Here is a 25,817-nt window from a genome sequence, read left to right as displayed (position 1 = left end):
GCCAGGCCTGTATCATCATTTAACACCTGCCATTGACAACTCCCCACAGCCAGATCCCAAGGGTCTGCGTGGGCATGCGGAGCCGCGCCCCCTAATTCGCTGCTGTAGCATCCCCCAGCAGGAGGGTCACGCCCCAGGGCGCAACGCAGAGCGACTCAGTCATCTAGAAGACAGAGTAAAACCAGTCGCACCAAGGAGAGGCAGCGTTATTTAGGCAGCTGGCTACTCCTCCAGAGCCTCCACCCTATCCCCTGGGCCCGGCGCCCGGCGCTCAGCCTGTGCCGGGCTCCAGGAGCCCCAGCTCCCTCCACGTGTCCTGTCTTCCCAGCAGCCACCTCTGCCGCCTCGGGAGGAAAATCTCCTGACAACTCGCGGTCTACGGACTACGACTCCCAGCAAGCACCGCACCACTTCTCTCTCCGCCCCCTCCACGGGGCACGCAGGCGCTCTGGGCTCCGTCAACAAGCCGGGCTGGCGAAGACTGTATGCAGTTTCTTATGGGATTTGTAGTTTTTTTGGAGTTAGTTGGGCCGTAAGTCAAAGGGACAAAGACTACAAGTCTCGGCGGCCCCAGCGTGACGAGCCCGGTCACGTGGCAGGGGGCCGACCGGGCGTGCGTGCCGCCGTTGATCCGGTGCTGCAGTGAGGAGGTGGTTCTCGCCCGTGTTGTGTGTGTGTGTGTGAGTGAGAGAGCGAGTGAGTGAGTGAGTGAGTGAGTGTGTGTGGGGGGGGACTCGGCTTGTTGTTGTCGGTGACTTCCCCCTCCCCTCCACCCCTCCCCCTTCCCCGCCGCCGCTGCAGTGGCCGCTCCCTGGGCCGTAGGAAATGAGCGATAACGATGACATCGAGGTGGAGAGCGACGTGAGTCCTGGGGCTTCTTCCTTCCCTTGCGGGTTGTCAGGCGGGGACAGCGGCCGGGGTTCTCAGCAGAGCGACGGCGGCAGGGGGCCGGGCAGCCGCCGCCTCCTTCCCCTTCCCCCGCTGGGCCGGGACCCCCCCCTCCGTCGCGCTCCCGGCTCGCTCTCTCCGGGCTCTTGGCCGGAGCGGCCTTCTGGGACTGGAGGTGGGGAGGAGACACGCGGCCTGTGGGACCCCAACCTCCCCCGTGGAGGAAGGTGCTGCGGCCTCCCGTTCCCATCCTATCCCGTTCAGGATCCGGGGGACAGGGACGGGGTGCCCCGGGGATCCCATTGTGCGGATCCTGGGGAGGGGGGACTGCGCTTAGGACCTGCCCCGTCCGCGCGCGACCCCTTGCTCCCGTGACCCGCGGATCCTGGGGAATGAAGGAGGGCGGAGAGGAATTGGGAGTGCCCAGATGCCATGAGCTGGGTGCGAGGAAAGGAGACAGTGCTCTGGATCCCCTTCTGTCCCAGATCGGATCCCGGAAGGAGGGGCGGCGCTCGAGACCCCCCTGTCCAGCTACCCGATCCCGCTAGGGGGGGATGGGGGCGTAGGATGGGGAAGGGGGGGTAGGGCTGACTCCCCACCCGCCACTTCCTCTGACGCCGGCATTTTCTTTCTTATTATTGAATGTGAAGTGTAAAAATAACTTCTATATTTTCTATTTTTTTTTCTCTCTTATTCCAGGAAGAGCAACCGAGGTTTCAATCTGCGGTACGTCTCCTACTCTCCATTTCATTTTCATTTCCGTTCAATTCTAGTCCTTTTTGGGGTCGGAGAGAAAAAGAGATTGTTCTGTTACTTTTAATGTTGTAGTAAACTCACCTGTTAACCGCTAAGGTGAGGTGGGGCCTAGCTCTGGGGATCTAGGTGGTGGTGGGGGGCTGGTTTGCGAATCTCATAATTCTGGATTCTCAGGTGGTGAGTTTCCGTGAATGTAGGTGAGTGAGAGAAGTTGTATGCAAGGAAATGAATCCTTCCGTAGTTTTCAGATGGGGGCTCTAGCTGTTACTATGTAAGTGGGAAATGAGAAGTGCATCATGCTAAAGTAAGTTGAAGTATTACTTCAGGGAAAAGTGGTCAGATTGACTTAGGAAGAAGTAGGTTCTAAACCATGGCTGTGTGAAGTTGAAGCCACATGCAGTAATCACCTTTAACCAAAAGTCATGTGACTGCTGTAGACCTATGGAATCTCACACAATCGGGTGTCACTCTAATGCAGACATTGGAAATGTAGAGGAGCCAAAGGTTGAATCTGAAGGTGTCACATTCAGCAGCTTATTGTGGTCTGACTGTATTTTAGTTGAAGGAGCAGTATAAAGGCAATAAAAGAATTGTTGAAGAAAAGTGGCATTGCAGAGAGAGGTTTGCTAAGAGGTGATGGTTGAGACTATACAGTGTTGTCAATAATTTCTCGAAGTTTTGTTATAAATCTTCTCAGTAGATGATTCTGTGGATTTAAGATAGACACTAATCTCATGTCCTTGAGACAGTACTATGGGTGTTCCATGAATAGAACAGAGGAAGGAAAAAAGAATAGATACAAAATAAATCAGAATCAGGGAGGAAGAGACATAAGTAAATTATGCTGTCTAACATTTGACAGATGGGAGCAGTAGGGAGTAGATAGAATGGAGCCCCAAAATTTAGATGCTTCCAGAGGATCCAGGCAGTGAGATCGTCAGGAATGAAGTAGAGAGCAGAGGTGAGAACTGGGGGACTAAAGAACATAGGCGTCTTCTGAAAAGGCAGCCACTGTAGTCCAGTGGGTTGTTATGTGAGAATCAGGCTAAGTGTTGTCTCATCTTCCTATTTTGGAAGAAAGATTAAAAATCCAGACTTTTATGTTATTTTTCTGATTTTTAAAATGATGTGTGAGACAATCAAGTTGTTTAGGGGCTTGTTAGAATTTTAAGGATGCCACTTAGAGACCTCTGGTCTAAGAATTTATCACAGAGTAAAAGCAAGCCCTCTTGTACCTGCTCAATTCTGAGGTTATCAAAGCAGTTAGATATTGAGAAAAAGTGTACTTGTTGAGAGCTGGTATTTGCGTAAAAACCCAACAATGCAGTTGTTCCAAATAGTCAGTGAAAAAGAATTTATTTTTCCTTGGAGTATTTGAAGACAATACTTTGAATATTTTCAGTATTGTTAGATACTTAATATCTCTACATACATTTGGAAATTGAATTCCTTTTATTCAGCTACTATTATCCTTAATAATGTAAACATGGAATTTCATGTTTGAAATCTGGTCTGTTTTCCTCCAAGTCTCCAGTTATAAAATCTGCCCTCGGGCTTGATCAGAATTGGAGAATAGGGGTTGTTTAGGCTTCCATTGAAGAATTATTATTTAAATTGAAATTATATCAGCTTTCCACTGTGAGAAAAATTTTCTTTATGAAATTTTGGTGTATAGTTCCTGAGAGTTTTCTGCTTCTCAAAATATCCATGCACATGGCTATTGATGTAAATTGTTTTATTAAATTATTAAAATGTTTCCACTCTCCTAGAGTGCTAATCTCATTGTTTTGTCTAGATATTTTAAGTTTGATGTTAAAGTACTTAAGCTTTTCCCTTTGATTTTGGAGGGTGGGCAGAGGGAGTGGGTTTGACCCTTTGTTTTTAATTTGACATACCTACTTGCTGAGAAGTTTAAATGTGACCTGTTGCAAGATAATCACACTGGCATAGAGAGAAGCAGCAGTAGACAAATTTTACAGCATATCAAGCAGTTATTGTGAATACATAGGGTTAAAAGGATTTTTTTTTTTTCCGGATGTGACTATGTCTGTCTATCTCCTGACATTTAGTATAGATAAATATATTTTTTTAACTTGGGGGGAAACTATTAAGCTTTGCCTTAGTTCAGAAAAGGATATGGACTGTGAACAACCAAATATTTAGGACTACAGAAGAACTTTTAAGAAGTTATTTTGAAAAGGTCCTGTGGGTCCTAATACAGAAAGAGAAATTCATTCACGTTTTATAATGTAACTATAATAGCTACGGCTTTACTACATAAGAAATGTAGGATATTCATTCAGCAAGAACAGAGGCTTGAAGTAACAGAAAGTGAAACTGACTTGACGAGTATTTTTTATTGTTGCCTGAGTGCAAACGGAAAACAACTTCTTCGGTGACCAATAAAATTTGTTAAAGGAAGTAATCCCAAACAATAATTTTTATTAGTAAATTCACTATATCTCATAATGTCACTGATATTATCTTATTTTTATTATTCTTTGGAGGAAAAAAGTTGCATTTCAAAGAGTTTTATTGGGCAGGTATATTTCATGCAGGGTAATAACTTGTTTTATTTCTGTTTGGGTTTTTTTCTTTTTTTCTTTTTTTTTTTTGAAGGAATGAAAGTATATGAGAAACATAGGGCTAGGGTTAGTGTGTTAGAAACCCACGGTCTTTTTCAGCTTATTCTTAATGACAGCTGCACGTGTTTCAGTTACAGCATACCTATCTGGGGGGTGGTTAGAAACAGATTTGTACAATTCTGTTTCTGGACCTTTCTGGTATGAAATATTTTTAACCTCTCAGAGCTCTTTGTTTTTTTAGGAATTGCAATGTATTCAGAGGGGAATGAGCTTGGTTGATCACCTTTGAGATTGAAATTTACTCAGGAAATTAGTGTATTTTACCCTGAATTAGTTGCATGGCAAAAGTGCTACATGATACATGTACTTTGTGTCGGCTTAGAGTGTTCACAGTGATGTGGATGCCAAGTTTGGTTCCTAAAAATACTTACGGAAGGGTGATCTTATATTTAAGTCGTTTTCCAGGATGCCAGTAATAGTAACATCGTTGATCAAGGAAAATGGCTATAGAATGATGGCGTATTTATATGATATGTTTCCCAAGTTTTTTAAGGCACCAAGTGATTTTTTGAATACCCTGGAAAACACACATATGTATTGGATATTAAAAACGTATACCAGGCAGTTGGCCTGAAGCTGGAGAGGTGTTGGGAAGATGCCATTTATATCTCCTATTAAGGACCTTAGTGAGTTTCTCATCCAAGCTGCCCATAATTTCATGTTGCAGATTTCATGTTGATTAAAGTGAATTAAGTTGCTTAGAAGTTCAGTTTTATTTATCCTATCTACTTCCCATCAGAAATAGTAAATAGATCTTTTCTGATGAGAATTTTGAGCCTATGTATTTCCAGCATTAGTGTTTAATAAGAATACCTTATTGAGTAATCATAAGCAACACAATCTTCCTTCTAAAATATAACTTAAATTTCTTAAAGGCAGTAAATGTTTACAGATCAACTCTTAATCCCATATATGGTGGGAGTTTTCTTTATTGATTTGAGAAGACTCCCCTTATAGATGGAATTAGGTGTCAGGTAATCTGCAAGAGATGGCATTGCTCTGGAGAACCTTAGGCATCCTTGCATAATGGAACATTCATTTCCCCATGCGATTTGCCTCCCTAGAACTTGTGGGAAATAATGCTGCTGTCTGATGTAATGCCTCAAAGGAAGATGTATTCTCTATGCAGTAAGTTGGAAGGAAGTAATTTTTAAAAATTCCCTCAGTTTTGAACAGCCTTCCTTAGCTTGAATGACCTGCTGCCAGTTTAGCAACTTCTTGGCTAAGGAAATAATGTTTGCCTTCAACATTTAACAACACTTAAGATAACAAGTCCTTGTTAGTGTCAGAGATGGACAAATTGTAGGTGAAGACTCGTGTTCTGGCTGCCAGTATGGAAAGTTTGGGGGAAATAATACTGAGAGGCTGAATAAAAACCTTGGCAGAGATGTCAAAGCTGGAATCGATTTGGTGTTGGAGTTCCTGTTGAGCATCTGTGGGCCACTTTTCAGTATCACACGGCCCTTTAGTGTTTCTGTTAGCCTGGGATGCCCTGAAGGAGGGCTTGTCTGGCAGAAACTGCAAATCCAGCTTGCTTAAAGAGTGACAGCATCCGGCCACTGCTCCTGTAGAAGGTATGGGGAGGTATTTGGGGGCCTGCTATACAGCCCAAGAATGCCTCTTTTGTCTTCTAGAATTTGTCTGGTAGCACCTGTTTTCATTATCAAACATCTTCCTCAGTATAGGTAAGAGAAAGCTGGCTCATCTGAGTTGAGCTCTATTTGTCCAAGACACACAATTGTGTGGCCCTTTCCCACCCCCCCCCCTTTTTTTTCCCTTAACTAGTTTTGAGTTTGTGGAAGGATCTCAGATGCCTTATACTGGGAATCTTCACCCAGTTTTTAATTCTCAGTTCCGAAATCTTGGCCCTTTCAAAAAGGGTTGCCAGCAAGTGAAGATAGTTAACAAAGCAGTGATAAGCCTGGCAACTGGCCCTTCATTTGGGTGAATTGCAGGGGAGGGGAATTCATCTGGCTAGACATTTGAAAATTGTTTCCCAAACAGAATTCTCAGTCTCGTGTAAAGGTTTTTCATATGGTCTTTCAAGCCACTAGAGGTATTATTTAATCAGAGTTGCCTGGAATTAGGCATGTTAGTTCTGCATGTTTTTAACTTGCTCTTTCAAATGAGGCTTGAGAAGAAGAAAAAATACATTATTGACATTGTCTCAGAGAGCTCTAAAATGGCCTCTGGTTAAGTGGAGCAGCTTGGGGATGGACATGGCAGCAGGGATTGGGCTGAGATTCCACTCTTCTGCTGGTTAAATGGGCCCTGGAACCACCACAGAAATTCCATCCACTGCTTTGAGAACAACAGCCCCAGCCCAGGCTTTCTACCAGGCAGTGGACTGCTGCCTTTCCTTGTTGAGCCAACTTCTCAAAGTTGGCCGGCTCCCCAGATGAGAAGCCAAGATTTCTGCTGATGGTCCACAGCCAAGTTCACTTACAATCCTCTAACCGAAAGACTTGTCCATTTGAGTCCTTTCAGGGCTCAGTGAATGGGAAGGGGGTAATGCATTGTGGGGATGATTTTGGTGTTAGATTATACTTAGCTCCACCCTTCTAGTGCAGGCCTGAGTGAAACCAAGTCCAACTTGATTTTAGCCATCTGAGATTTGCAGGGCTCTCCCAGAAAGAAAACAGACAATTAGAATTTTATTTGTATCAACAAGAAGGATTGTGGGTAACTGGTGTCACTGCTTCTGTGCACAGCTGGGAGAAGGGCCAGGAATCAGGGTGATTTAGTAGACAGGAGTATCTTGGGCTGCTGCTGGATACCAAAGCTGGGCAATTAATTTGCATGTAAATAAACCATCCTAGGGAGTGTGTAGCAAACACACGGGAGACAGATAGATGCCAAATGCCATCTCTCAGCCCTCTTAAGTTTTAGGTCTAAGGACCAGCCCACCAGCCCAACTTAACTATCTTATCAATAGATGACTAGAGGGAATGGTAAGTTAGAAAAGGACTAGGTACTTAAGTATGTTTAATTCCTTCAAGCTATTCATATAACTGACAGAAGGTACCTGCAGTTCTCTTGCTCTAATGCTGTATGATACCTTCTAGGCTCAGGTGATCTGGTCATTCCCTTAGTTTCCCCGTGAATTCCACGTTATCACTGAAGTTCAGCAGACGCTCATTTTTACAGAGAATCCAGATGTAAGATGAGGAGAGCTTTAGCTGTGTTCCAGGCATCTGCCCTAAAAACGAGCGCTATGCCATGGAGAAGCGTGGCTGTGATGGGAACCATGTGTCCTGTTGAACAGAGCTGTAGGTGAGGTGTGCTTGAGAGACCAGGAAGTGACTAAAATTACCACAACTGCTCCCAGCCTCTTCTTCCTCTGTCATGACTCAGACTTTTAGGATTAGATACTAGAATTTCAAGTCCTTTCATTCCCATAACTCGTGTCTTTATAGACTTCTATCTGAACGTCTTGTCTAGTACAAAGATTCATTGGAGCCTTTCTTGTGCTAAGCCAAGTTGTTTACTCCTGTTGCTTCATTTTTAAAATTGCAGGTTCTGTGTCTGGGTAGGTTAAAGCTACCTGAGCTTCCTATGTCCAGATGTCCTCTTTAGGTTAGCTCAGCGCAACCTCATGTACTGGGGGTAAATTCTCAGAGTACAGTATTTCCACTAATTCCCGAAGTGCCGATGTGACGTTCCTGCTTTAGCTTAAGTCAACATTTGTGCTCCACTGGAGGGACTGCCCCTGTAACGGGGGTCTGCCGAAGCTCCCTTGCAGCTTTCACCTGCACTGTCTTCCATCCGAAGCCAGTGTGTTTTGCCATCCCTGATTTGTTGACTGTCTCTGTCCTTCTCAGCTGATTGTTCTTTGTGATTCTCAGCAGGACAGGATAAATTCTTTGGTCTGTGGGTATTTAGCTACTGCCAAATAAGCATGACCTGCCACAGGTGCCTGAAGAAATTTATTCAGAGTATGTGGGTGTCAGAAGGTTTGCTGTCTAAGAACTACCTTTCTGGCAGCCTGTGAAGGGAAGGCCTTGGCAGAATAGCACCTTGGATGCACTTTAAAAAAAAAAAAAGGAGCTCAGAATGTAGTTGTCGTCTATATCAGCTTTGTCATGGTGATCTCAGATTGATGCATCTAGGTTTTCCAGAGGTTTTAGTTTCTCATATATGATTTGGCAAGCAGGTCTTAAAACTAGTACCCTTTAGCACGGTGGAGACCAGAGCAGACCCATGGTGATGTTTTCACATGAAAGAAGTACTGTACCAGTGACCTGACTCCTTTCCTGGGTCCCCACCAAGGGGAATCTCTTACAGTGGGGGTGATCACCTCTTAGGAAGGGGCCCACTGCAGCTTTTCCCTGGCCACCTCCTAGCCGTGGGACTGGCAGCTGTTCTGTCACATAAGTAAGTTGTGGGAGAAAACTGATGTTACAGGAGTCACGCTTTGTCCCCATGAATAACTTTTATTTTACCTATGCATGAGCTGGATGCATCGAGCTACTTTGGATGTTCCTGTCGCAAGCCTTGCTCACCCCTTTCTCCCCCTTTAGCAGAGCCTAATTCTGGAGACTCCTAACTGCCCACCTCGACAAATCCTTCCCAGTCCAGTCACCTGGGACTGCGCTGACAGCATATACTTCCAGGCTGTCCCCACTCACCTGTGCGTTGCAGGAGGAGTGACTCTGCTAACGTGCTGTTTTTCCCATTCTTCCAGGCTGACAAACGGGCTCATCATAATGCACTGGAACGGAAACGTAGGGACCACATCAAAGACAGCTTTCACAGTTTGCGGGACTCAGTCCCATCACTCCAAGGAGAGAAGGTGAGTTTATTGAGAAAGCTGATGAGCCACCACGAGCTTAGAACGCACTGTGGGGCTTAGCAGGGTGCCCACCTTTCCAGAAAGAAATGGAGTCTGGGATGTTTGGGTGGCATGGTTTCCTTCATCTTTGATTCTTCAGGGAGTCATCACACACCTTACCTACTCTCTAGTTTATCCGTAACAAACCATGTCAGATGTAACGGCGCTGCTTGTTAAGACATCAGTAGGAGCTATCTTTTAAAATTAATATTACATATAATAAATTACTCATTCAAGAAATTATTATAACAAGAAGCATACAGTAGTTTGGGATAATGCTAAGGATTTCTGAGGTCAGTGATTCTCTGGACCTCCATGGGAATTCCTTTCGTATGGTTCCAAGTGGTACTTATTTTAAATGAAACCTCCCAGGAATGTATGTAAACCAATCTGGACACCAGTGATCTCCCAGTCTAAGAGTAGTTATTATTCCAAAGGCATATATATAAAGAACATTTTAAATGTGAACTTGAGTAAAGAGACATGTTCACATGAAATGAAAGAGAAAAAGAACCACTCTTCTTCCCCCATCCCTCTACCCCATTGGCGGCCTTCCAGAAACTTTTTTCCCTGGAGAGGTAGGCACCAACTGTTTCTACGTTTGAAATGCAAAGTCCACAGCTTTGACTGAAAAGCCTATAGGTTAGGGTCAATCCTTGAAATTTGGAGAAAATATGTGTTTGCACACAGTTAGTTCCATCCTTGACAATATAACTGGCTGCTCTCTGCAGCTGGTCAGTGGTGTGAGTGACAAATTTGGAAGAGGACCTGTTTTTTTTTGTTTGTCTGTCTGTCTGGTTGTTTTGTTGGTTCAATAATGCAGTGTTTCAAAAAGCAACCATGTTAAGAAAAACCATTGCTCTCAGGTGTGCTTTGAATGGCTCTCCAGATTTAGCTCTGTGGTAGGAGTCTTGGGTTTGTTTGGTTATCCAGAATTAAACTTGGGCCAATGAAACTGGATACCATGATGGTTTCATTGTATTTATACTGCCACACTGGTAAGCCATGTGCTGTATAGCTTATCTAAGGTGTGACTGTGTGGTTGAAGCATGAGATGGGTCTGACCTTTATGAAAAACATAAAACAGGCCATGTAAATACCTAGTATTGCAAAACCAGAATTTGCCATGGGTTAGGCCTACTTAGTGTGGACTTGACTTAATGGCCTTGGTCCAGGTGCTTACCTGGAATAACAGCATTCCTGGGTATAGCACTGTCAAAGCACCAGAGGAAATCTGCGTGATGGGGAGAGAGGCTCACCCTTTAGTCAGAGTGCACACGTGCAGAGGATTATCTGTTGCGCTTACCTGAACTATTTAGGTACGTATTCATGTGCCATGATATCAACTAAAACGGCTTTGGTGAAATAAATGGACAAGAGCTACCTTTTTCTAAGTCTCACATCTAACCAGGAGTGGTGCCGGGACAGTATATCCCAAGAAATGGCCTGAAGACCACCTCCTTCAGAGTCACTACTGAGTCTGTCTTTCTGGAGGCAGGCCTAGAGATCTGTATTTATAACTAGCTGTCTGATAATTCTTAAATTTGGGATCACTTTGGGAGAGATCAGTTATTAAGAGCTCAACTCTACCTTTTTCTTACCTAATCTTTTTTACATTATTATAACATTCTTCCTTAGGTCCTTAAAAATCATATTACCATAATCCTGTTGTCTCATTTCTTCAAGGAAGTTGACAGTTTGAATTTGGTAACCTTACAAACCTTACAAATAGTTGTCATTCATTGTAACCCATTCATTTACTCACTGACTCCATTCACAAACACTGGGGATCTGCTGGATGCTAGGCAGTCTTAGATACTAGGAGTACAGCAGTGAACAAAGCAGGTGAAAGCAGCTCTTAGTCTGGTGAGGAAAAGATTGAAAACGAACTAATAATTAAATATATATACGTATTATGTCAGATAAGTGCTATTGAGAAAATTAAACAAGGAAAGAAGAGTTGCAGTTTTCATTGGGGCGGACCAAAAAGACACACACTGGCAAGGTAACAGACTTCAACCATGCATCTGTCTGGTGATGAGCATTCCACGCCAGGGGAGGCAAGTGGAATAGCCCAGGGGTGGAAGCCTGGGAGCATTCCTGGGCCTCTCAAGGAGACAGGCCGGGGTGGCCAGAATGGAGTGAGTGAAGGGCTAGTGGCAGGAGATGAAGTCAGAGAAGCAGCAGGAACAGGGGAGAAGAGTGGTCAAGGGGCCAGGTTTCTTCAAGCAGATGAACAGAGCACCAGTGGCAGTTCACCAGGTTCCTTCCCAATTTCAGGATGCTTCTGTGTGTTCTAGTCCACATGTTCGTGTTGAGCATGAATGAAGGAAGTGTATTACCTCTGGTTGAACCCCAGCCCTTTCCCACTAAGTGTCACCATCGTTATTGTTTTCCTTGTCTGCTGACGCTGTTCACAGGTGCTGCATTGAGTCTCACAGAATGCTGTAGTCCCTCAGACTTCCGAGTGTTCACTAAATGTTGCAATTTTTTTTTTTTAAGTGGTGTTAGAACCAAAGGAAATTGGCTAATTCTTGATTTGGATTGCAGCAGTCAAGGTTCTGACATTATGTAAATAATCCTGAACTGATCATTTTGCCCTGTGAGTTGTGGGGGTGCTTAGATCAGTTTCTTGAAGGGAAGGCCCCCAGTCTCCTTTGATGTGCGCATCTGTACGTTCCAGGTGACTTCTCTCTTAGTGTTGGGACTATTTGACCTTCGTGTTCTAAGCCTTTTGTCTTTTAAAGGGAAACTAGTACTGATTGAATTGGATCCTAACCAAGAATGGGGGATACTTGTACTAAAAAACACCCCCCGAAAAAATAAAACAGCTTTAAATGTGAGACCCAAACCCTGTCCGTTGTTTCCTATATTTTACTATAAAATGTTCACCTTTTGTTTAAATAAAATGTCAGTATTAACTAATATCTGTATTGCAATATAAGATGAAGTCTGCACAGTAGTTCTCTGAGGTGAGTATTACACTGTCATAATTGGAAAGTTACTACTGCTAGCTCCTGCCATTATTACATATGAGAGATGAGGGAACAGGCTCAAGATCATGATTCCAGTCCATAGCTAGACAGGGACTAGGACTCAGGACTGCCGATTGCTGAGTTAGTCTTTCTACCACACCCTAGGGATAAACAACTTTAGAACATTTTAAAGACATTTCCTTAAATTTTTATGCCTTGTCTTCATATTGGGAGCTTCCCCTGGAAGTGTGTCATACTAGGGTTACTACTAAAATGTTCTTCCCTGAAGTAGCATATGTAGGTAACACTGAAGTGCAGAGTTAAGGGTCACTGAAGTTTATACATTTGTCTGGGTCTGTATTGCTGCTCTGAGAAATAGATGATTATGGTTGACAGACAATCCAGTTGGGTTTTGCCATAGATCGCATTGTTTGCAAGGGGCCTCTTGAGCTCACGTTGCTTGAGTCTTGTTTCCCGTAGGTTTTCAGCTGGACTTGGAGCCCACAGGAAAGATAGAATGGAATTAGGACTATAAGCCAGTCAACCAGAGTAAGGAAAGTGAGTGAAAGTGAAGTTGCTCAGTCGTGTCTGACTCTTTGTGACCCCATGGACTGTAGCCTACCAGGCTTCTCCGTCCATGGGATTTTCCAGGCAAGAGTACTGGAGTGGGTTGCCATTCCCTTCTCCAGGGGATCTTCCTGACCCAGGAATCAAACCTAGGTCTCCCACATTGCAATTGCGGGCAGACACTTTACCGTCTGAGCCACCAGGAGTAAGGAAACAAGGGCGAAAACAACTGTGGCCCCATTTTGCAAAGGAAGACACTACTGTTTCTTGAACAGAATTATTCTTTGTTTTAAGGGTCCTTAGTTGGGTCCTAGGGAGTGTTGCCCAATGGCTTGCTGGCTCTGAGCTCACCCTGTTGTATGTGTCTGGGGTGGGAGGGTGGGGCGGTGGGGAATGGTATACCTGGTGGTGAGCATGTCAGTTTGCCTTTCATGGCGCCCTAACTCTGCCCCCACCCCCAATAAGTTAGCCCCAGCCCCTGCACCAGAGAGATTACCTCCAATCACAGTGTCTGCTTGGCATGGTTGACTTCAGTGATACAAGGTTCCGTTTCAGCATTGCCATGTGTAGCTAAATGGTGGTTTATAGTAATTTCTCATCTTCTAAGTCTCTTCCTAAATGTCTGTTTATCATACTTCATTGCTCTCTTAGGCAGTGGTGCTCTGGATTTCTCCATTTTGGATAGAGCTATGTTAAAAAGAGATTATAACCTAAGATGAAAATAAAGAAAAACAGTGTTTCTTCTGCTCAACAATTGAGTGCTCTAGGCAGTGAGTCAGAGTCCCTTCTATTTGGGTGAGACTCTGAAGGCACTGCCTCTGCCAGCTGCTGTCACAGACTCGGCTCGTGGTAGGTCCCCAGAACGGAGCTGAGGAGTGAGCGCCAGAGGAAACAGTGGGCTTGCTCAGCTCTTTGACGAAAACAGCACAGCCAGCACGATTGTGCTCATGTGTTTAAGTATGAGTGTCGTAGAGGTTTAATACATGGTGTCTACTCTTGAGGATCTAGCTCTCTTGTTAGGGAAGAGGATTATACCTAACAACAATAACAACATACTGAACATCAAGTAAGAGGTCAAAACACAGAGCTAATTTGTTTCATCTTCATTAAAGCCCAGTGTCCTTAACAAGTAAATGTTGAAATCAAATAGCTCCCTTATACCAGGAAACCTAACAGTTCTTATATCTGAAGGTCAGTATCCCTGTTAAACTCACTCAGCCCTGTGGCCCAGGCACTTATCCCAGGTGTAACTGTACATGTGTTTGTGTAGTTACTTAATGGCTGTCTACCCATCCCCCATACTTCAGTATAGTAAGTACTGAAGGCCTGGAGAATATCTTTGGTCATATTTCTCCCCTTGGAGCCTTGCACACAGTAGGAAGCAGAGTGAGTGTTTATTAACTGAAGGAAGCCCCCTCTCCACCTGGCCTTGTTCCATTGGGAGGGGCTCACTCTGGTGGACACCCTTTGAGGCAGGCAGTTCATTTAGCAGCACTATTTCTACATCATATCTGGGCTGCTGAAAGGATTGTCTTTTAAGGGAGACATAAACCACAGCCCTGCCCATTTCACCTCATTACCCATGGGTTAGTATCTGACCGGACTCCAACTTGGGCATTTCTTCTTAAAATTTCTACATCTCAAGTTGTTGTCCACAGTTGCCCAGATCTCCCTTAAGCTCTGGGCTCAGTAACTGTAAATGTACAGTTTGTATTTGACTTCTTCATACTTCTGCACTGCGAAAGCCTCCAAGGGTTTTTCAGTGCCCATCGAGGTAAGGACTGGTATTCATGTTCTCTAAACAAGGTTCCCAACTTGCCCTCCTGCTTTTTCTGCCGCTTCCCTTGCTGTGGAGCAGTGCACACCCTCCTCTGTGCAGGAATGTCATCCTCAGGTTTATCTGAATTCTCTCTTTCCACCAAGGTCTCAACCCCAGCCTTACCACCCAGATGACTTTGGGATTTCACAGTGAGGAGACCCACTTACAAGGACTCCCCAGCTCCCTCGTTTCCTGCTCTTGTGCCTTCCTGTGTTTCCCCCTGCCTGGTCCTCCCCTTCCAGTCAGCCTCCACCTGCCCATTGTCACGGCCCACATCAAAGGCCTCAGCACCCTGAGAACCCTGGGGTATCACCATCCCTGACACCCCAGTGGACCTTCATGGGGCCTCTCCTCTGTCTTCTTTTTTCGTGTAACAGTCTTATCACCTAACTGAAGGGTGCACTCCCTGAGGGCAAGAACTTTGTCCATCCTTCTGGAAGTCTGTGCTACACAGTGCTAGAGGGCTCACCACATGGAGAAGACTATAGAGCCATGAAACTCAGTGACTTCAAAGGATAGGAATTGGTTACTAGGCCTTCCCTCTAGCATTTCTTTTTCTTTTTTCCCCTCTAATAAAATTGCAAAAAACTTTGGAAAAATGAGAAGAAGAGGAACAGCCCTTCCATTCCTATAATACAACTACAACCTTTGCTTTATTCTAAGATTCTAAGATAAGTGGTGTCCAGTGAAAGTTCAATGAGAGCCACAAATACATTTGAAATATAATTTAGTTTAAATACAAATAAATTTTCTAGTTGACATAGTAAAAAAATAGCAGATGAAATTAATTTTAATAGTCTGTTTTATTTACGCTTCCTGGGTTACTCAAATAGTAAAGAATCTGTTTGCAATGCAGGAGACCCGGGTTCAGTCCCTAGGTTGAGAAGATCCCCTGGAGAAGGGAATGGCGACCCATTCCAGTATTCTGGCCTGGAATCCAATACCACCAATTTCATGGACAGAGGAGTCTGGCGGTCTACAGTCCATGGGGTCACAAAGAGTCAGATAGGACTGAGCAAGTAACACAACACAAAAATAAGTATGACTTCCATATGTAATCTATATATTAAAAATTACTAATGGGATTTTATATTATTTTCTTGCACTGTTTTATAATCCAGTGTGTTTTATACTTATAGCATTTCTCAGTACAGACTAGTCACATTTCAGTACTCATTAGCCACACATGGCTAGTGGCTGTCATACTGGACAGTGCAGTTCAGAGATACACTCTCCCCATCCCGCACCCCATTTTAATATGACTGAAATTTGACATCTCCAACTGGGTGTCAAACAAAGCTGGCTCCTTTTTCCTATCTCCCTAAAGCTGCTATTATTCAATCCATGTGTTTACTGATGGAGTCTCAGAAGCAGGAGTAAAATGGTATGCTCCTGGTCTTTTCGTATGCATGCTTCACTTGGGTAAAGGGTGTATTTTGTTGCTTTCACATAACATGTCCTTTCCCCAAGTGATAGAATGTTCATATTTAGACATCGGGTATGTTTCTTTGGGCCATTTAGGTTGCCTCCAGTTTTTTTTTTTTTAATATATTTTTATTTTGTTTTAAGGAAGAATGTTGCTCTTTCAGTATCTCTCCAGAGTCTATTTTTAATTAACATCAACTATTAGGTTTGCTAAGTTTATATTATGAACACAAACTTTATTTCATCTACCCTGTGTAGTTAGTTAAGTCCCTCAGTCATGTCCGACTCTTTGTGACCCCCTGGACTGTAGCCCACCAGGCTCCTCTGTCCATGGGATTCTCCAGGCAGGAATACTGGAGTGCCTCCAGTTTTTTAACCTAACAAATAATGTGATGATGCACATCCTGGTGCATGTGGCTGTTTCCATAAAATAGGTTCCTACAAGTTGGGTTGTTGAGTCTAGTGGTAAGAACACCTGATTTTTTGCTGTGTGTTGCCAAAATGCTTTCCAGGAGGGTAGTTTTCATGTGTTCTTCCTTTTCTTTTTCAAGTAAATTATAAAGATTAGTCTTTTGGTATTGTTTTGAGAGTACCGATTCTACCATCAATGGATTTTTTTTTTTTTGAAGGGGGTGACTAATTTAGTAAGCCAAAGATAGTTAATTTTGTGTTTTGTCTGTTGCCTGTGAGAGTAAGTCCTTTTCCATATGTTTATCTACTAGTTGTATTTCCTCTTTGGAGGAGCCCAGTGCTCCTGTCCTACATGATCAAAGTTTGATGGGACAGTGTCACATCTTCATTTCAAACTACCACGGGCCCAAGATAAAAGAATACAGGGTTTGAAACGTGACTTGTGTTGACCCTTAAACAGATGTCTGGCTCCCAGCTTTAACCAGTCCTTTGTGGGGTGTGAGACCTTTGCCTCCTCTAGTAATCAAGAACATGGTCCCTGGGCTGGGAGGGGCTGGCACAGGAGGCCTTGGAGGGGCCTCACGGCTGTGCTGGTTCTGACCCCACAGCCTTCTAGCCTCCCTTGTTGGCACTGATGGTGGTTCCATTTTGGAATGAGCTAGTTTACTGCAGACCCAAATTTATTGTGTGGGTGCTTTAATTTTTGTTTCCAGAAAATGGCTTAATCAGTTGAAAATGTATACCAGCTTTGCCATAGCCCTCCCTTTCTTTACCATGTGTAAAAGTTTGTGCCGGTTTCAGAAAATAATGGTTTTATTTTCTTTAAAATAACTAGTGCAAAATAAAACATGTCAGCTGGTAAGTCAGCCAGTGGTTTTTCATTCCCCAGGATATGGGGTTTTGGTTCTTAGGAGAACAGGGCAGCTGTTACATCAGCCCAGTAGGGTCTGATTTTGACAGGAGGAAAAAAGGATAAATTCAGCACAGATGACTGTTTCTCAGATCAGCATTAGGACCCTAGGGAACAGCAATGATGTTTCTGTTGTCAACAGTCTAGTACTTCTCTTTTCTTCCTCACCTTTTACCACCTGCTTTCTAAAACAACTTGGGCTGATATATAAACACAAAGATGTACAGCTCCAGAAATGTATGGGACTCTTGCCCTGTATGAAAAACTTCGAGAGCCACTACCTTAACTGGGATTTAATAACCGTAGATGTCATTCTAAACATCAGTGTTAAGTACTTCCAAGAATCATTTGGGACCTTTAAAAGGTACAGATTAGAATCAAACTCTTGGGTTTGGGGCCTCTGGTGAAATACGTAGCTGATTCTTGCTGCAGCGCATGAGGTGAGTATACTCTGTTCCCAAGCAGAGTTCTGTTCAAGTGGGTGCCTTTGGAGGCTGGGGTGGCCTTTTTCTCCATCTCTTTGCTGCTCTGGGCGTAGATGCAAACAGGCAAGCAGCTGCGGACGAGCAGGAGGAGGCAGGACCCACTGGGCCCCTGAGCCACGCTGGGTTGTCTCCTCTGTCCATTTTAGGTTTCTCCTCTTAGGTGGTAAAGCCAGAGCAGTGTGGGGAGCCCGCATCTCCTCTAAGCCGGGGCCCAAGTCCACTCAGTTCTCTTCCAGCTAGCTTGCATCCTCTGGCTTTTCCTCTGCATTTGCTGCTTCTCTGCTAAGGAGACTCTGTGTTTCACTTGCCTCTCAAAAGAAAAAAAAAAACAATCTTCCTTCTATGCTGCTATTATTATACACTACTGTTTGTTTGTTTTTTTTTCCATTTCTTACTTTTTCAACCTCATTCTAAAAACCAGTCTTCATCTTTGCTTCAGCTTCAAGTCACTTTTGCACCTACTGACCTATATGAAGATGATTTACCTAAATTCACTTCTTCAAGGAAACCACCCTCACCAGGTTCTTCATTGATGTCCTTATAGACAAATTGGGTGATTCTTTTGTAGTCCTTGTCTTCCTGCTCTGACTCTCCAAATTTCATTGATCTTCTTCCTTAGTTCCACAGTCTCCTCTCTAGGGTGTCCTAGAGGCCTGGGTTCAAATCTTGACTGTATTACCTACTGGTTATTTAACATCAGGCGTTACAACTCTGTGCCTCAGTTTCTTCATGTATAAAATAAGGGAACTAACACATCAGAACTAACACAACAAAGGTCCGTCTAGTCAAGGCTATGGTTTTTCCAGTAGTCATGTATGGATGTGAGAGTTGGACTATAGAGAAAGCTGAGGGCCGAAGGATGGGTGCTTTTGAACTGTGGTGTTGGAGAAAACTCTTGAGAGTCCCTTGGACTGCAAGGAGATCCAACCAGTCCATCCTAAAGGAAATCAATCCTGAATATTCATTGGAAGGACTGATGTTGAAGCTGAAGCTCCAATACTTTGGCCACCTGATGCGAAGAACTGACTCATTTGAAAAGACCCTGATGCTGGGAAAGATTGAAGGCAGGAAGAGAAGGGGACGAAAGAGGATGAGATGGTTGGATGGCATCACCAACTCAGTGAACATGAGTTTGAGTCAACTCCGGGAGTTGGTGATGGACAGGGAGGCCTGGCATGCTGCAGTCCATGGGGTTGCAAAAAGTTGGACACAACTGAGCAACTGAACTGAACTGAACACATCAGAAGCTCGTGTGAGGGCGCCTGGCATTGTGTAAGTCCTCAGCTGCTGCCATTTTCCTCATCATTGATACTGCTGTGTGCAGCCGTGGCTCTGGATCACCATCTGGCAAGGGTGTCCAGTGTCCTTTCATGTGGCTCCCAGAGGGAAAGAGAAGCCTCAGTTGCTGTACATTAACTCACACAGCTACCCAGAAGGCCCAGTGCCGCTTCGGTGCCACGGCCACAGGCCCTCCTGTGCTGGGACTGTGTCCAGACCATTGAAGGGTTCTGTTTCTGTTGAGAAAGGCAGAGTAAGAATTAGTGCCTTCTAATTGTAAAAACTAGCGGAAAGATTATTCATTCAGATCCTTCCTGGATACCCAAAGGCCAACAGTCAATCTGTGGATATGTTGATCTACCAAGTGTTATCTGCTCAGGGACACTCACATGAAGATTGCCAACTCAGCGACTGGGCACCATTTAGAAAACAGAAACCGAAAGCCCAGGGCCACTGCATAGTCCAAGCCATAAGGCCCAGGATTCTTGCTGGCTTCACATTTACTGTTCATAGTATAAACTCATAAAGGCAAGGTCCTGCCCACACCTCCCCCCTGTGGCTGGTCACACGATCTCATATGGTTTGTTAAACTGGGGGTTTGGTTTGTAGAGAGGGGGTTTTCAATGAGTCTGTCCTGTTCTGCCTTCAACCTTTTGCTTTTTCTTCCCTGGACTTCATGCACTTGTAAATTTGGGGGAATTCTGTCATTTGTCCTTCAGATTTTTTTCTTGTGGGATTTTACTTCTTGTTGAGAACACTGGAGAAGGCAAAATAAAGTTAACTGAACCATGTTTTTGGACATGCTCATGGGGGGTCAGGGACAACCTGAAGTAGCCTGGGTACTTCTGCTTAGCAAGGAGTGGGTATGGAAGAAGGGTGGTGCTTGTTAGCATTCTAGAGGGTGCTGGGTTAATTCTAATCTCTCCTTCAGTGGAGATCTCTTGATCCCAATGCGTCCTGTTTGCCGTGCAGCTATGAATTGTATTTTCATCCAGAAACTGCCCTGAGGTGGAAAGACTTCATCTCTCACAGCATCTTTCTCTTTACTTTGTTGCACTATGCTCACAGCTCACATTTCACTTTGTGATTTCATGTATGGACCCCTCGTGATTTCATGTATGAATGTGTGAAGAAGAAAGTGGTAGCACTCAGGCTGCTACTCAATGTGGTCATTTGTTAAAAATTATCACTAAGCATATGCAAGTGCTCTCCTGTTCAGAGATTTTGCTTTTTTCCCTTGTGCTAGATACAAATGAGGAGTTAAATAAGGTTAATGTTGTATTCTGGGAGCAACAGTTAGTCAGAAAAAAATAGGCAAATTTAGAGAGGCTGTGATGTAAATATGCATGGCAATTAGATCAGTGATGGAATGCATAGCATTTGGAAGGCTCAGTGGGGTCAGAGAGTTTCTCGTCAGATAAGAAATAGCCACGCGAGAGACTGTGTCTGCGGTCACAGAGCACATTAAGGACAGGACTCCAGAGGCCCCATCTGCTGGATTCCTAAACTCTGCTCCCCACCCTGCCATCCTGGCACGTATCCTACTATATGTGTTTTTAATCCCCTCTCTAGCAGCCAGAGAGGCAGGGTATTTTAATTAGTCCCTTCTAAATATGTGCCCTTTTGTCCCCCTCATTTTATCACCCAGTAATTAACCCTAATAAGTCTCCTTTGGCAGAAATGGGAAACAGCCTCTGAAGTGGCCTTGTAACCCCATCCCCCCACACCCCATTGGTAGGTGCCCTCACTCTTTCTACATCAGCTGACTTACTCAGCTGAAGACAGAGACCTGGGCCTGTCTCCACCCTCCTGCCCTTGCCCGTGCTGTTCTCCTCGCCCAGAGCAACCCTTTCCCACAAATTCCGCCTCAGTCTCACCCACCCTGACCCACTGGTTCAGATGGGAGCCTGTTTGTGCAGAGCCAAGGCTAATTTCTGGCACACACACAAGGTGACCACCCCGGCCAAAAGCCATCTTTCCCGTGGCCTTTGTAATCTGTACTACTCAAGTTACACTTGCTGGTACTGCCCTGTGATTTGTCTGTATATAGATATGTTTATCTCCTCAACTAGATAGTAAGTAAGCATCTGGGCAAAGAAGCCATGACTAATACATTTTGTTTCCCCACAGTGTCTGCTCTGTGCCCCACACATAATTCACACCAGATAAAAATGGTTGAATATGAACAGTTTCCTTTTGAGGAAATTGCCTTAAGGATGCCATAAGAGGAAAGCCTGGAGACTCTAGTACTTGTGAGAACTGGTGAATACACCTAGGCCTTCCAAACCTCTCTGATACCCAGCCATGCTGGAGTTTGTGAGTTGAGATTGTCAGGGTTTACTACAAGTGGGTATTGTTTTGCTCGCCCGAGTGTGGCTGTTTTCTTTGCCATTTAAGAAGATGGTAACGATACAGATCACCAGCCCAGGTGGGATGCATGAGACAAGTGCTCGGGCCTGGTGCACTGGGAAGACCCAGAGGAATCGGGTGGAGAGGGAGGTGGGAGGGGGGATCGGGATGGGGAATACGTGTAAATCTATGGCTGATTCATATTAATGTATGACAAAAAAATAAAAAATAAAAAAAAAAAAAGAAGATGATAACGATAACCCTATATGCAAAACAGAAAAAGAGACGCAAATGTACAGAACAGACTTTTGGACTCTGTGGGAGAAGGCGAGGGTGGGATGTTTCGAGAGAACAGCATCGAAACATGTATATTATCTATGGTGAAACAGATCACCAGCCCAGGTTGGATGCATGAGACAAGTGCTCAGGCCTGGTGCACTGGGAAGACCCAGAGGGATCGGGTGGAGAGGGAGGTGGGAGGGGGAATCGGGATGGGGAACACATGTAAATCCATGGTTGATTCATGTCAATGTATGACAAAAACCACTACAATATTGTAAAGTAATTAGCCTCCAACTAATAAAAATAAATGGAAAAAAAAAAAGAAGCTTTGCTCCTGCTCAGGAGCCTCAGTGGCATGACTGCCTGACTTCAGCTATTTATTAGACTAGCTTGTCTTGGGCTTCAGTTCTGTGGGCCTTGTACCATTCTGCCAGTTCAGTCTGTTGACTGCTTGGTCATGAGTAACTCAGGCCGTGTTTGCAACCCTGCAGGGAATCTCCCAGACACGTTTGACCTCCAGGGGCCAAGTAACCTGACATCCATTTTATTAGCTCATTAACTTGTTTCTCTGACAGGGCAGTGCTTAGGCTACCCCCAGCCATGGTAAAGGTGTGGTTGCTTCCTGAAATGGCCCAATCTCATGTCCTTCCTGTGTTGACACCAAGCTCTGACAGCTTTCACAAACATCTCTTTAGCCAGAGAGGTTGAAATAGTGACTCGGTCACATGGCTTAGTTGGAACTAGTTAACAACAGTCTGAGCACTTGTCTGAAATCTCGAACCTTGAGGAAAACCTTTGTACCCATCCCCATCCTGAGGCAGCTCCAGCTGAGATCTTGATCTTGTCTTTCTGGACCAGCTGCCTGCAGCCAGGCCCAGCAGAGAGTGAGTGACCTTAGCTCTCAGTTAAGTAGTCTTCTAATGTTTTCAGAACAGCCTGGTCGAAGACCTGAAAGCAATCTAAAGAACCAAAGGGGTTGTGTGGGAAACAAGTTCAGGATTGAGACAGACCTGAGTTTGAATCCAGGCTCTACACCCTTTAGCTGGTGATTTTGAATAAACCGGTAAACTTCTCTGAGTCTCGGGTTCCTGGTGGAACCACCTCTGTCAGAGTGCCAGTGAGGTAAGCTGTGGAAAGCAGCTGGTGCCTTGACCAGCATAAAGAAGATTCTCGACAGCACTTAGTGCTTCGTGCCCTTCCCCCTCCTGCTTCTGTCCCCTCGTGTGGCCCTCGCTGAAAGGAATGGTTTCCTCGCTGCATGGACTAGGTCTTTATTTTGTCCCCTCTGCTTTTTCTCATATTGCAACAGGCATCCCGGGCCCAAATCCTAGACAAAGCCACAGAGTATATCCAGTATATGCGAAGGAAAAACCACACACACCAGCAAGATATTGATGACCTCAAGCGGCAGAATGCTCTCCTGGAGCAGCAAGGTGAGCAGCGGAGCTCGTGGGGCAGCTGGCCCTGCTGTGCGCCAGCCAGGTCAGGGCCTCGCGCCGGGGCCTGCAGAGTCAGAACCAGTGACGGAGCCATGCTCCTGGGCAGCTGCAGTCGCTGCTTGGGCCTGTAGTCAGGTGTAGCCATCCTGAGGAAGGACCTGAGCCTTCGGTGAGGGAGCAGTGGAGTCTAGGCTTAGCCCTCTGGAGACTTTTTTCTGACCTACTCGCTCTCCTCTTCTTGGGGCTCAGGTGTTTCGCTGGTAGTAGGGATCACAGCTGGCCTCGGGTGCCTCCAGAGAGCTGTGAGGTCCTTGGATTGGAGTGTGCTGTGGAAGTGCCAGAGACTTCAGGTGTTCAGGGACAGTGAGCGCTCCCCGAGTCAACGGTAGTCCACTCAGGGCAGCACATGGGCCAGGCCCATGCTGTTCTCCAACGCTCACACCCGCCTTTTCCTACAACCACAGGGGAAAGCGAGAGCTGATCAAGTTCTTTGTTCCTGGGGAATTCACTTCTCTTCCTCCCTCATGGAAGATGCAAGTAAAAGGAAATGCAAGTAACCGTCTGGGTTAGAACATCTCAAATAAAATAAACTAAACCAAAATAAATGGGTTGACCTTCCAGGCTCAAGACGAGCTGAACCGAGGGATGGGCAGCGGGAGGCGGCAGCGGGTTGGTTACCGGGCCGAGCAGCCTGCATGTAGGGGCTCCGTGTTGGAAAGCCCAGGTACTCTGTGTATTGGTGACTTGCGTCCAAGTGTCCAGCTTGTCTTTCCAAGTGGATCTTGTACATGAGAGCTAAACCAAAACTTTTCTTTGGCTGGTACGCCTTCTGTCATCCTTCCCTGCTAACGTGTGACCCTCACACCCTTGTGGAGCCAGGCATTGCCGGGCCAGCTGCGCTGTTACTGCATTGCTGGGTCCCGCAGGGAGCTCGTGGTCTTCTCTCTGTGCTGGGCTTCCATGGCAGGACGGTGACAGCACACGCCTTCTCTTTAGGGTTGGGTGGCATTGCAGAGTGGCTGGCCATACCCACTGAGCGCTCGTGTCTGGCTGGGAAAGGCGAAGGGGAGTGAAGTGTGCAGGTGGACCAGCCACCAGAAGGGAGTTACTTATGAGCCACCCTGAGCCTCGGAGGCCAGCATGCCCTTCGGAAGAACAGGCTGGACCCCAACCCGAGACTCGGTTCCTCCCCCAGTCTCCAGAAGGCTGTAACCCGCTCGCTTGGTTGCCTTTCAGTCCGTGCACTGGAGAAGGCGAGGTCGAGTGCCCAACTGCAGACCAACTACCCCTCCTCAGACAGCAGCCTCTACACCAACGCCAAGGGCAGCACCATCTCTGCCTTCGATGGGGGCTCGGACTCCAGCTCGGAGTCAGAGCCCGAAGAGCCCCAAAGCAGGAAGAAGCTCCGGATGGAGGCCAGCTAAGCTCCGCGGGGCAGGCCAGCAATAAAAACTGTCTGTCTCCTCCGTCGTCTTATCCTCCTTTCAGTTCATCTTTAGAACCCTCAGAACCATTTAAGAGACTTTTTTTTTTCCTCTTTCTCCTTTTTTTTTTTAATTTTATTTTTACGTAGAAGCTCTTGGACAACAGCTCTCATTCTCCTTCCCCATTTCCACGTTTTTTTGTTTTTTTTTTAAACGTTTCCCTTCAGGGATTCCCTGTCCCCACCAGGAATTTTTAAACCAAAACACCCCAACTTGGCAGCTTTTTCTGTGGAGGACAGACGGCCGGCCAGACCTCTGAGCACATGGTGTCCTGACCACCCACCAGCTCCTCCAGCCCCGCCGGGCACGTGCCCGGGGGACTCCTGCCCCACCCAGGCCTCTCCTTCCGGGCCATCCTCACCTCTGTTTGATAGACTTTGTGAATCTGTGGACTGCTCTACTTTCAGAAGATGACCAGTTTGGAGTAAGCAGAATTATTCCCCCTTCTTTTTAAGGATTTTTTTTCCCCCTGCTAAAAGGCTATTTATCGCTCCTATTGAAAGACCAGATCCTTGAAGAAGTTTGTGGTATAAAAGGAAGTGGGGACACACTTGCAGCGCGGAGTCTTGGCCTGTTTCACTCCTGCTTCTCTCAGCTAGCCTTAGGGAGGCCGTGTGACGCTTGTGTGGTGTGAGGGGACGGCAGCAGTGGAGCGGTAGCCGCCAGGGGGTGGTAGAGGGTGGGTGGGCCAAGGAGGGAGGATTGGGTGGGGTAGAGGTTTTGTATTGAGGGCCAGTGATGATGTTTTGATATTTATTTCCTGCTGCTGAAATTTGAACCTGAGTGAATTGTCCCTATTTCTGATGATGTCGGTATTGCAAAGCGACAGATTCATAAAGTAATGATCAAATCTTCCTTTCTTTCCGTGTGTATTTCTAAGAAATAGAGCCAACTGATTTTGTATGTAAATACCAAGAGCGGTTCACCTCTTACTAAACCCGCACCCCAGTGCGGACCCCTCCCCACCCTCACCCGCCCTCCCCTTCCGACTGTCCTGGAACCTGTCCCCATTATGTGATCCAGCCCTGGTTCTGGCTGCGGTCAGCAGATCCCAGTGAAGGGTTTTGTGTGTTTAGGCCTCATTTCTTTGTCTTTTTCCTACTCTGTTCCCGGCATTTGCTGATTTCTAGTGTATACTCTGTAGTCTCAGTCCGTGTTTGATTCCATTCCATGGAAATAAAAAGTATGTTGTACATACTGCTGAAGAATTGTCTTGCAAGTTAAGGCTTTCCCCTTTACTATAAAACTATAAATAAAAACTTATTTTATCCTT

The 25,817-nt window shown here is 45.4% G+C and overlaps 1 protein-coding gene across 3 annotated transcripts; it reads left to right on the top strand.

Annotated features, from left to right (window-relative positions):
- The first annotated feature begins 604 nt into the window (after nt 1–604).
- Nucleotides 605–25,817, top strand: MAX (MYC associated factor X). 3 transcript variants are annotated; one of them, XR_006270106.1, is made up of 6 exons: nt 605–861; nt 1,588–1,614; nt 8,974–9,081; nt 22,931–23,054; nt 23,525–23,609; nt 24,297–24,423. XR_006270106.1 is itself a non-coding variant. In XM_043472300.1 (5 exons), the coding sequence occupies exons 1-5, from the start codon at nt 826–828 to the stop codon at nt 24,482–24,484; spliced, it is 483 nt and encodes a 160-aa protein (XP_043328235.1). In that variant the 5' UTR covers nt 610–825; the 3' UTR covers nt 24,485–25,817. The 3 variants fall into 3 exon arrangements, 2 of the variants coding, with proteins under 2 accessions (XP_043328235.1, XP_043328236.1); XM_043472300.1 differs by lacking the exon at nt 23,525–23,609 and having other exon boundaries at nt 610–861; nt 24,297–25,817; XM_043472301.1 differs by lacking the exons at nt 1,588–1,614; nt 23,525–23,609 and having other exon boundaries at nt 610–861; nt 24,297–25,817.

Source organism: Cervus canadensis, chromosome 6 (genome assembly GCF_019320065.1).
Source record: "Cervus canadensis isolate Bull #8, Minnesota chromosome 6, ASM1932006v1, whole genome shotgun sequence".
NCBI lineage: Eukaryota > Metazoa > Chordata > Mammalia > Artiodactyla > Cervidae > Cervus > Cervus canadensis.
The sequence above is the reverse complement of the archived record's forward strand: the minus strand, read 5'-3'. Positions and strand labels throughout refer to the sequence as shown.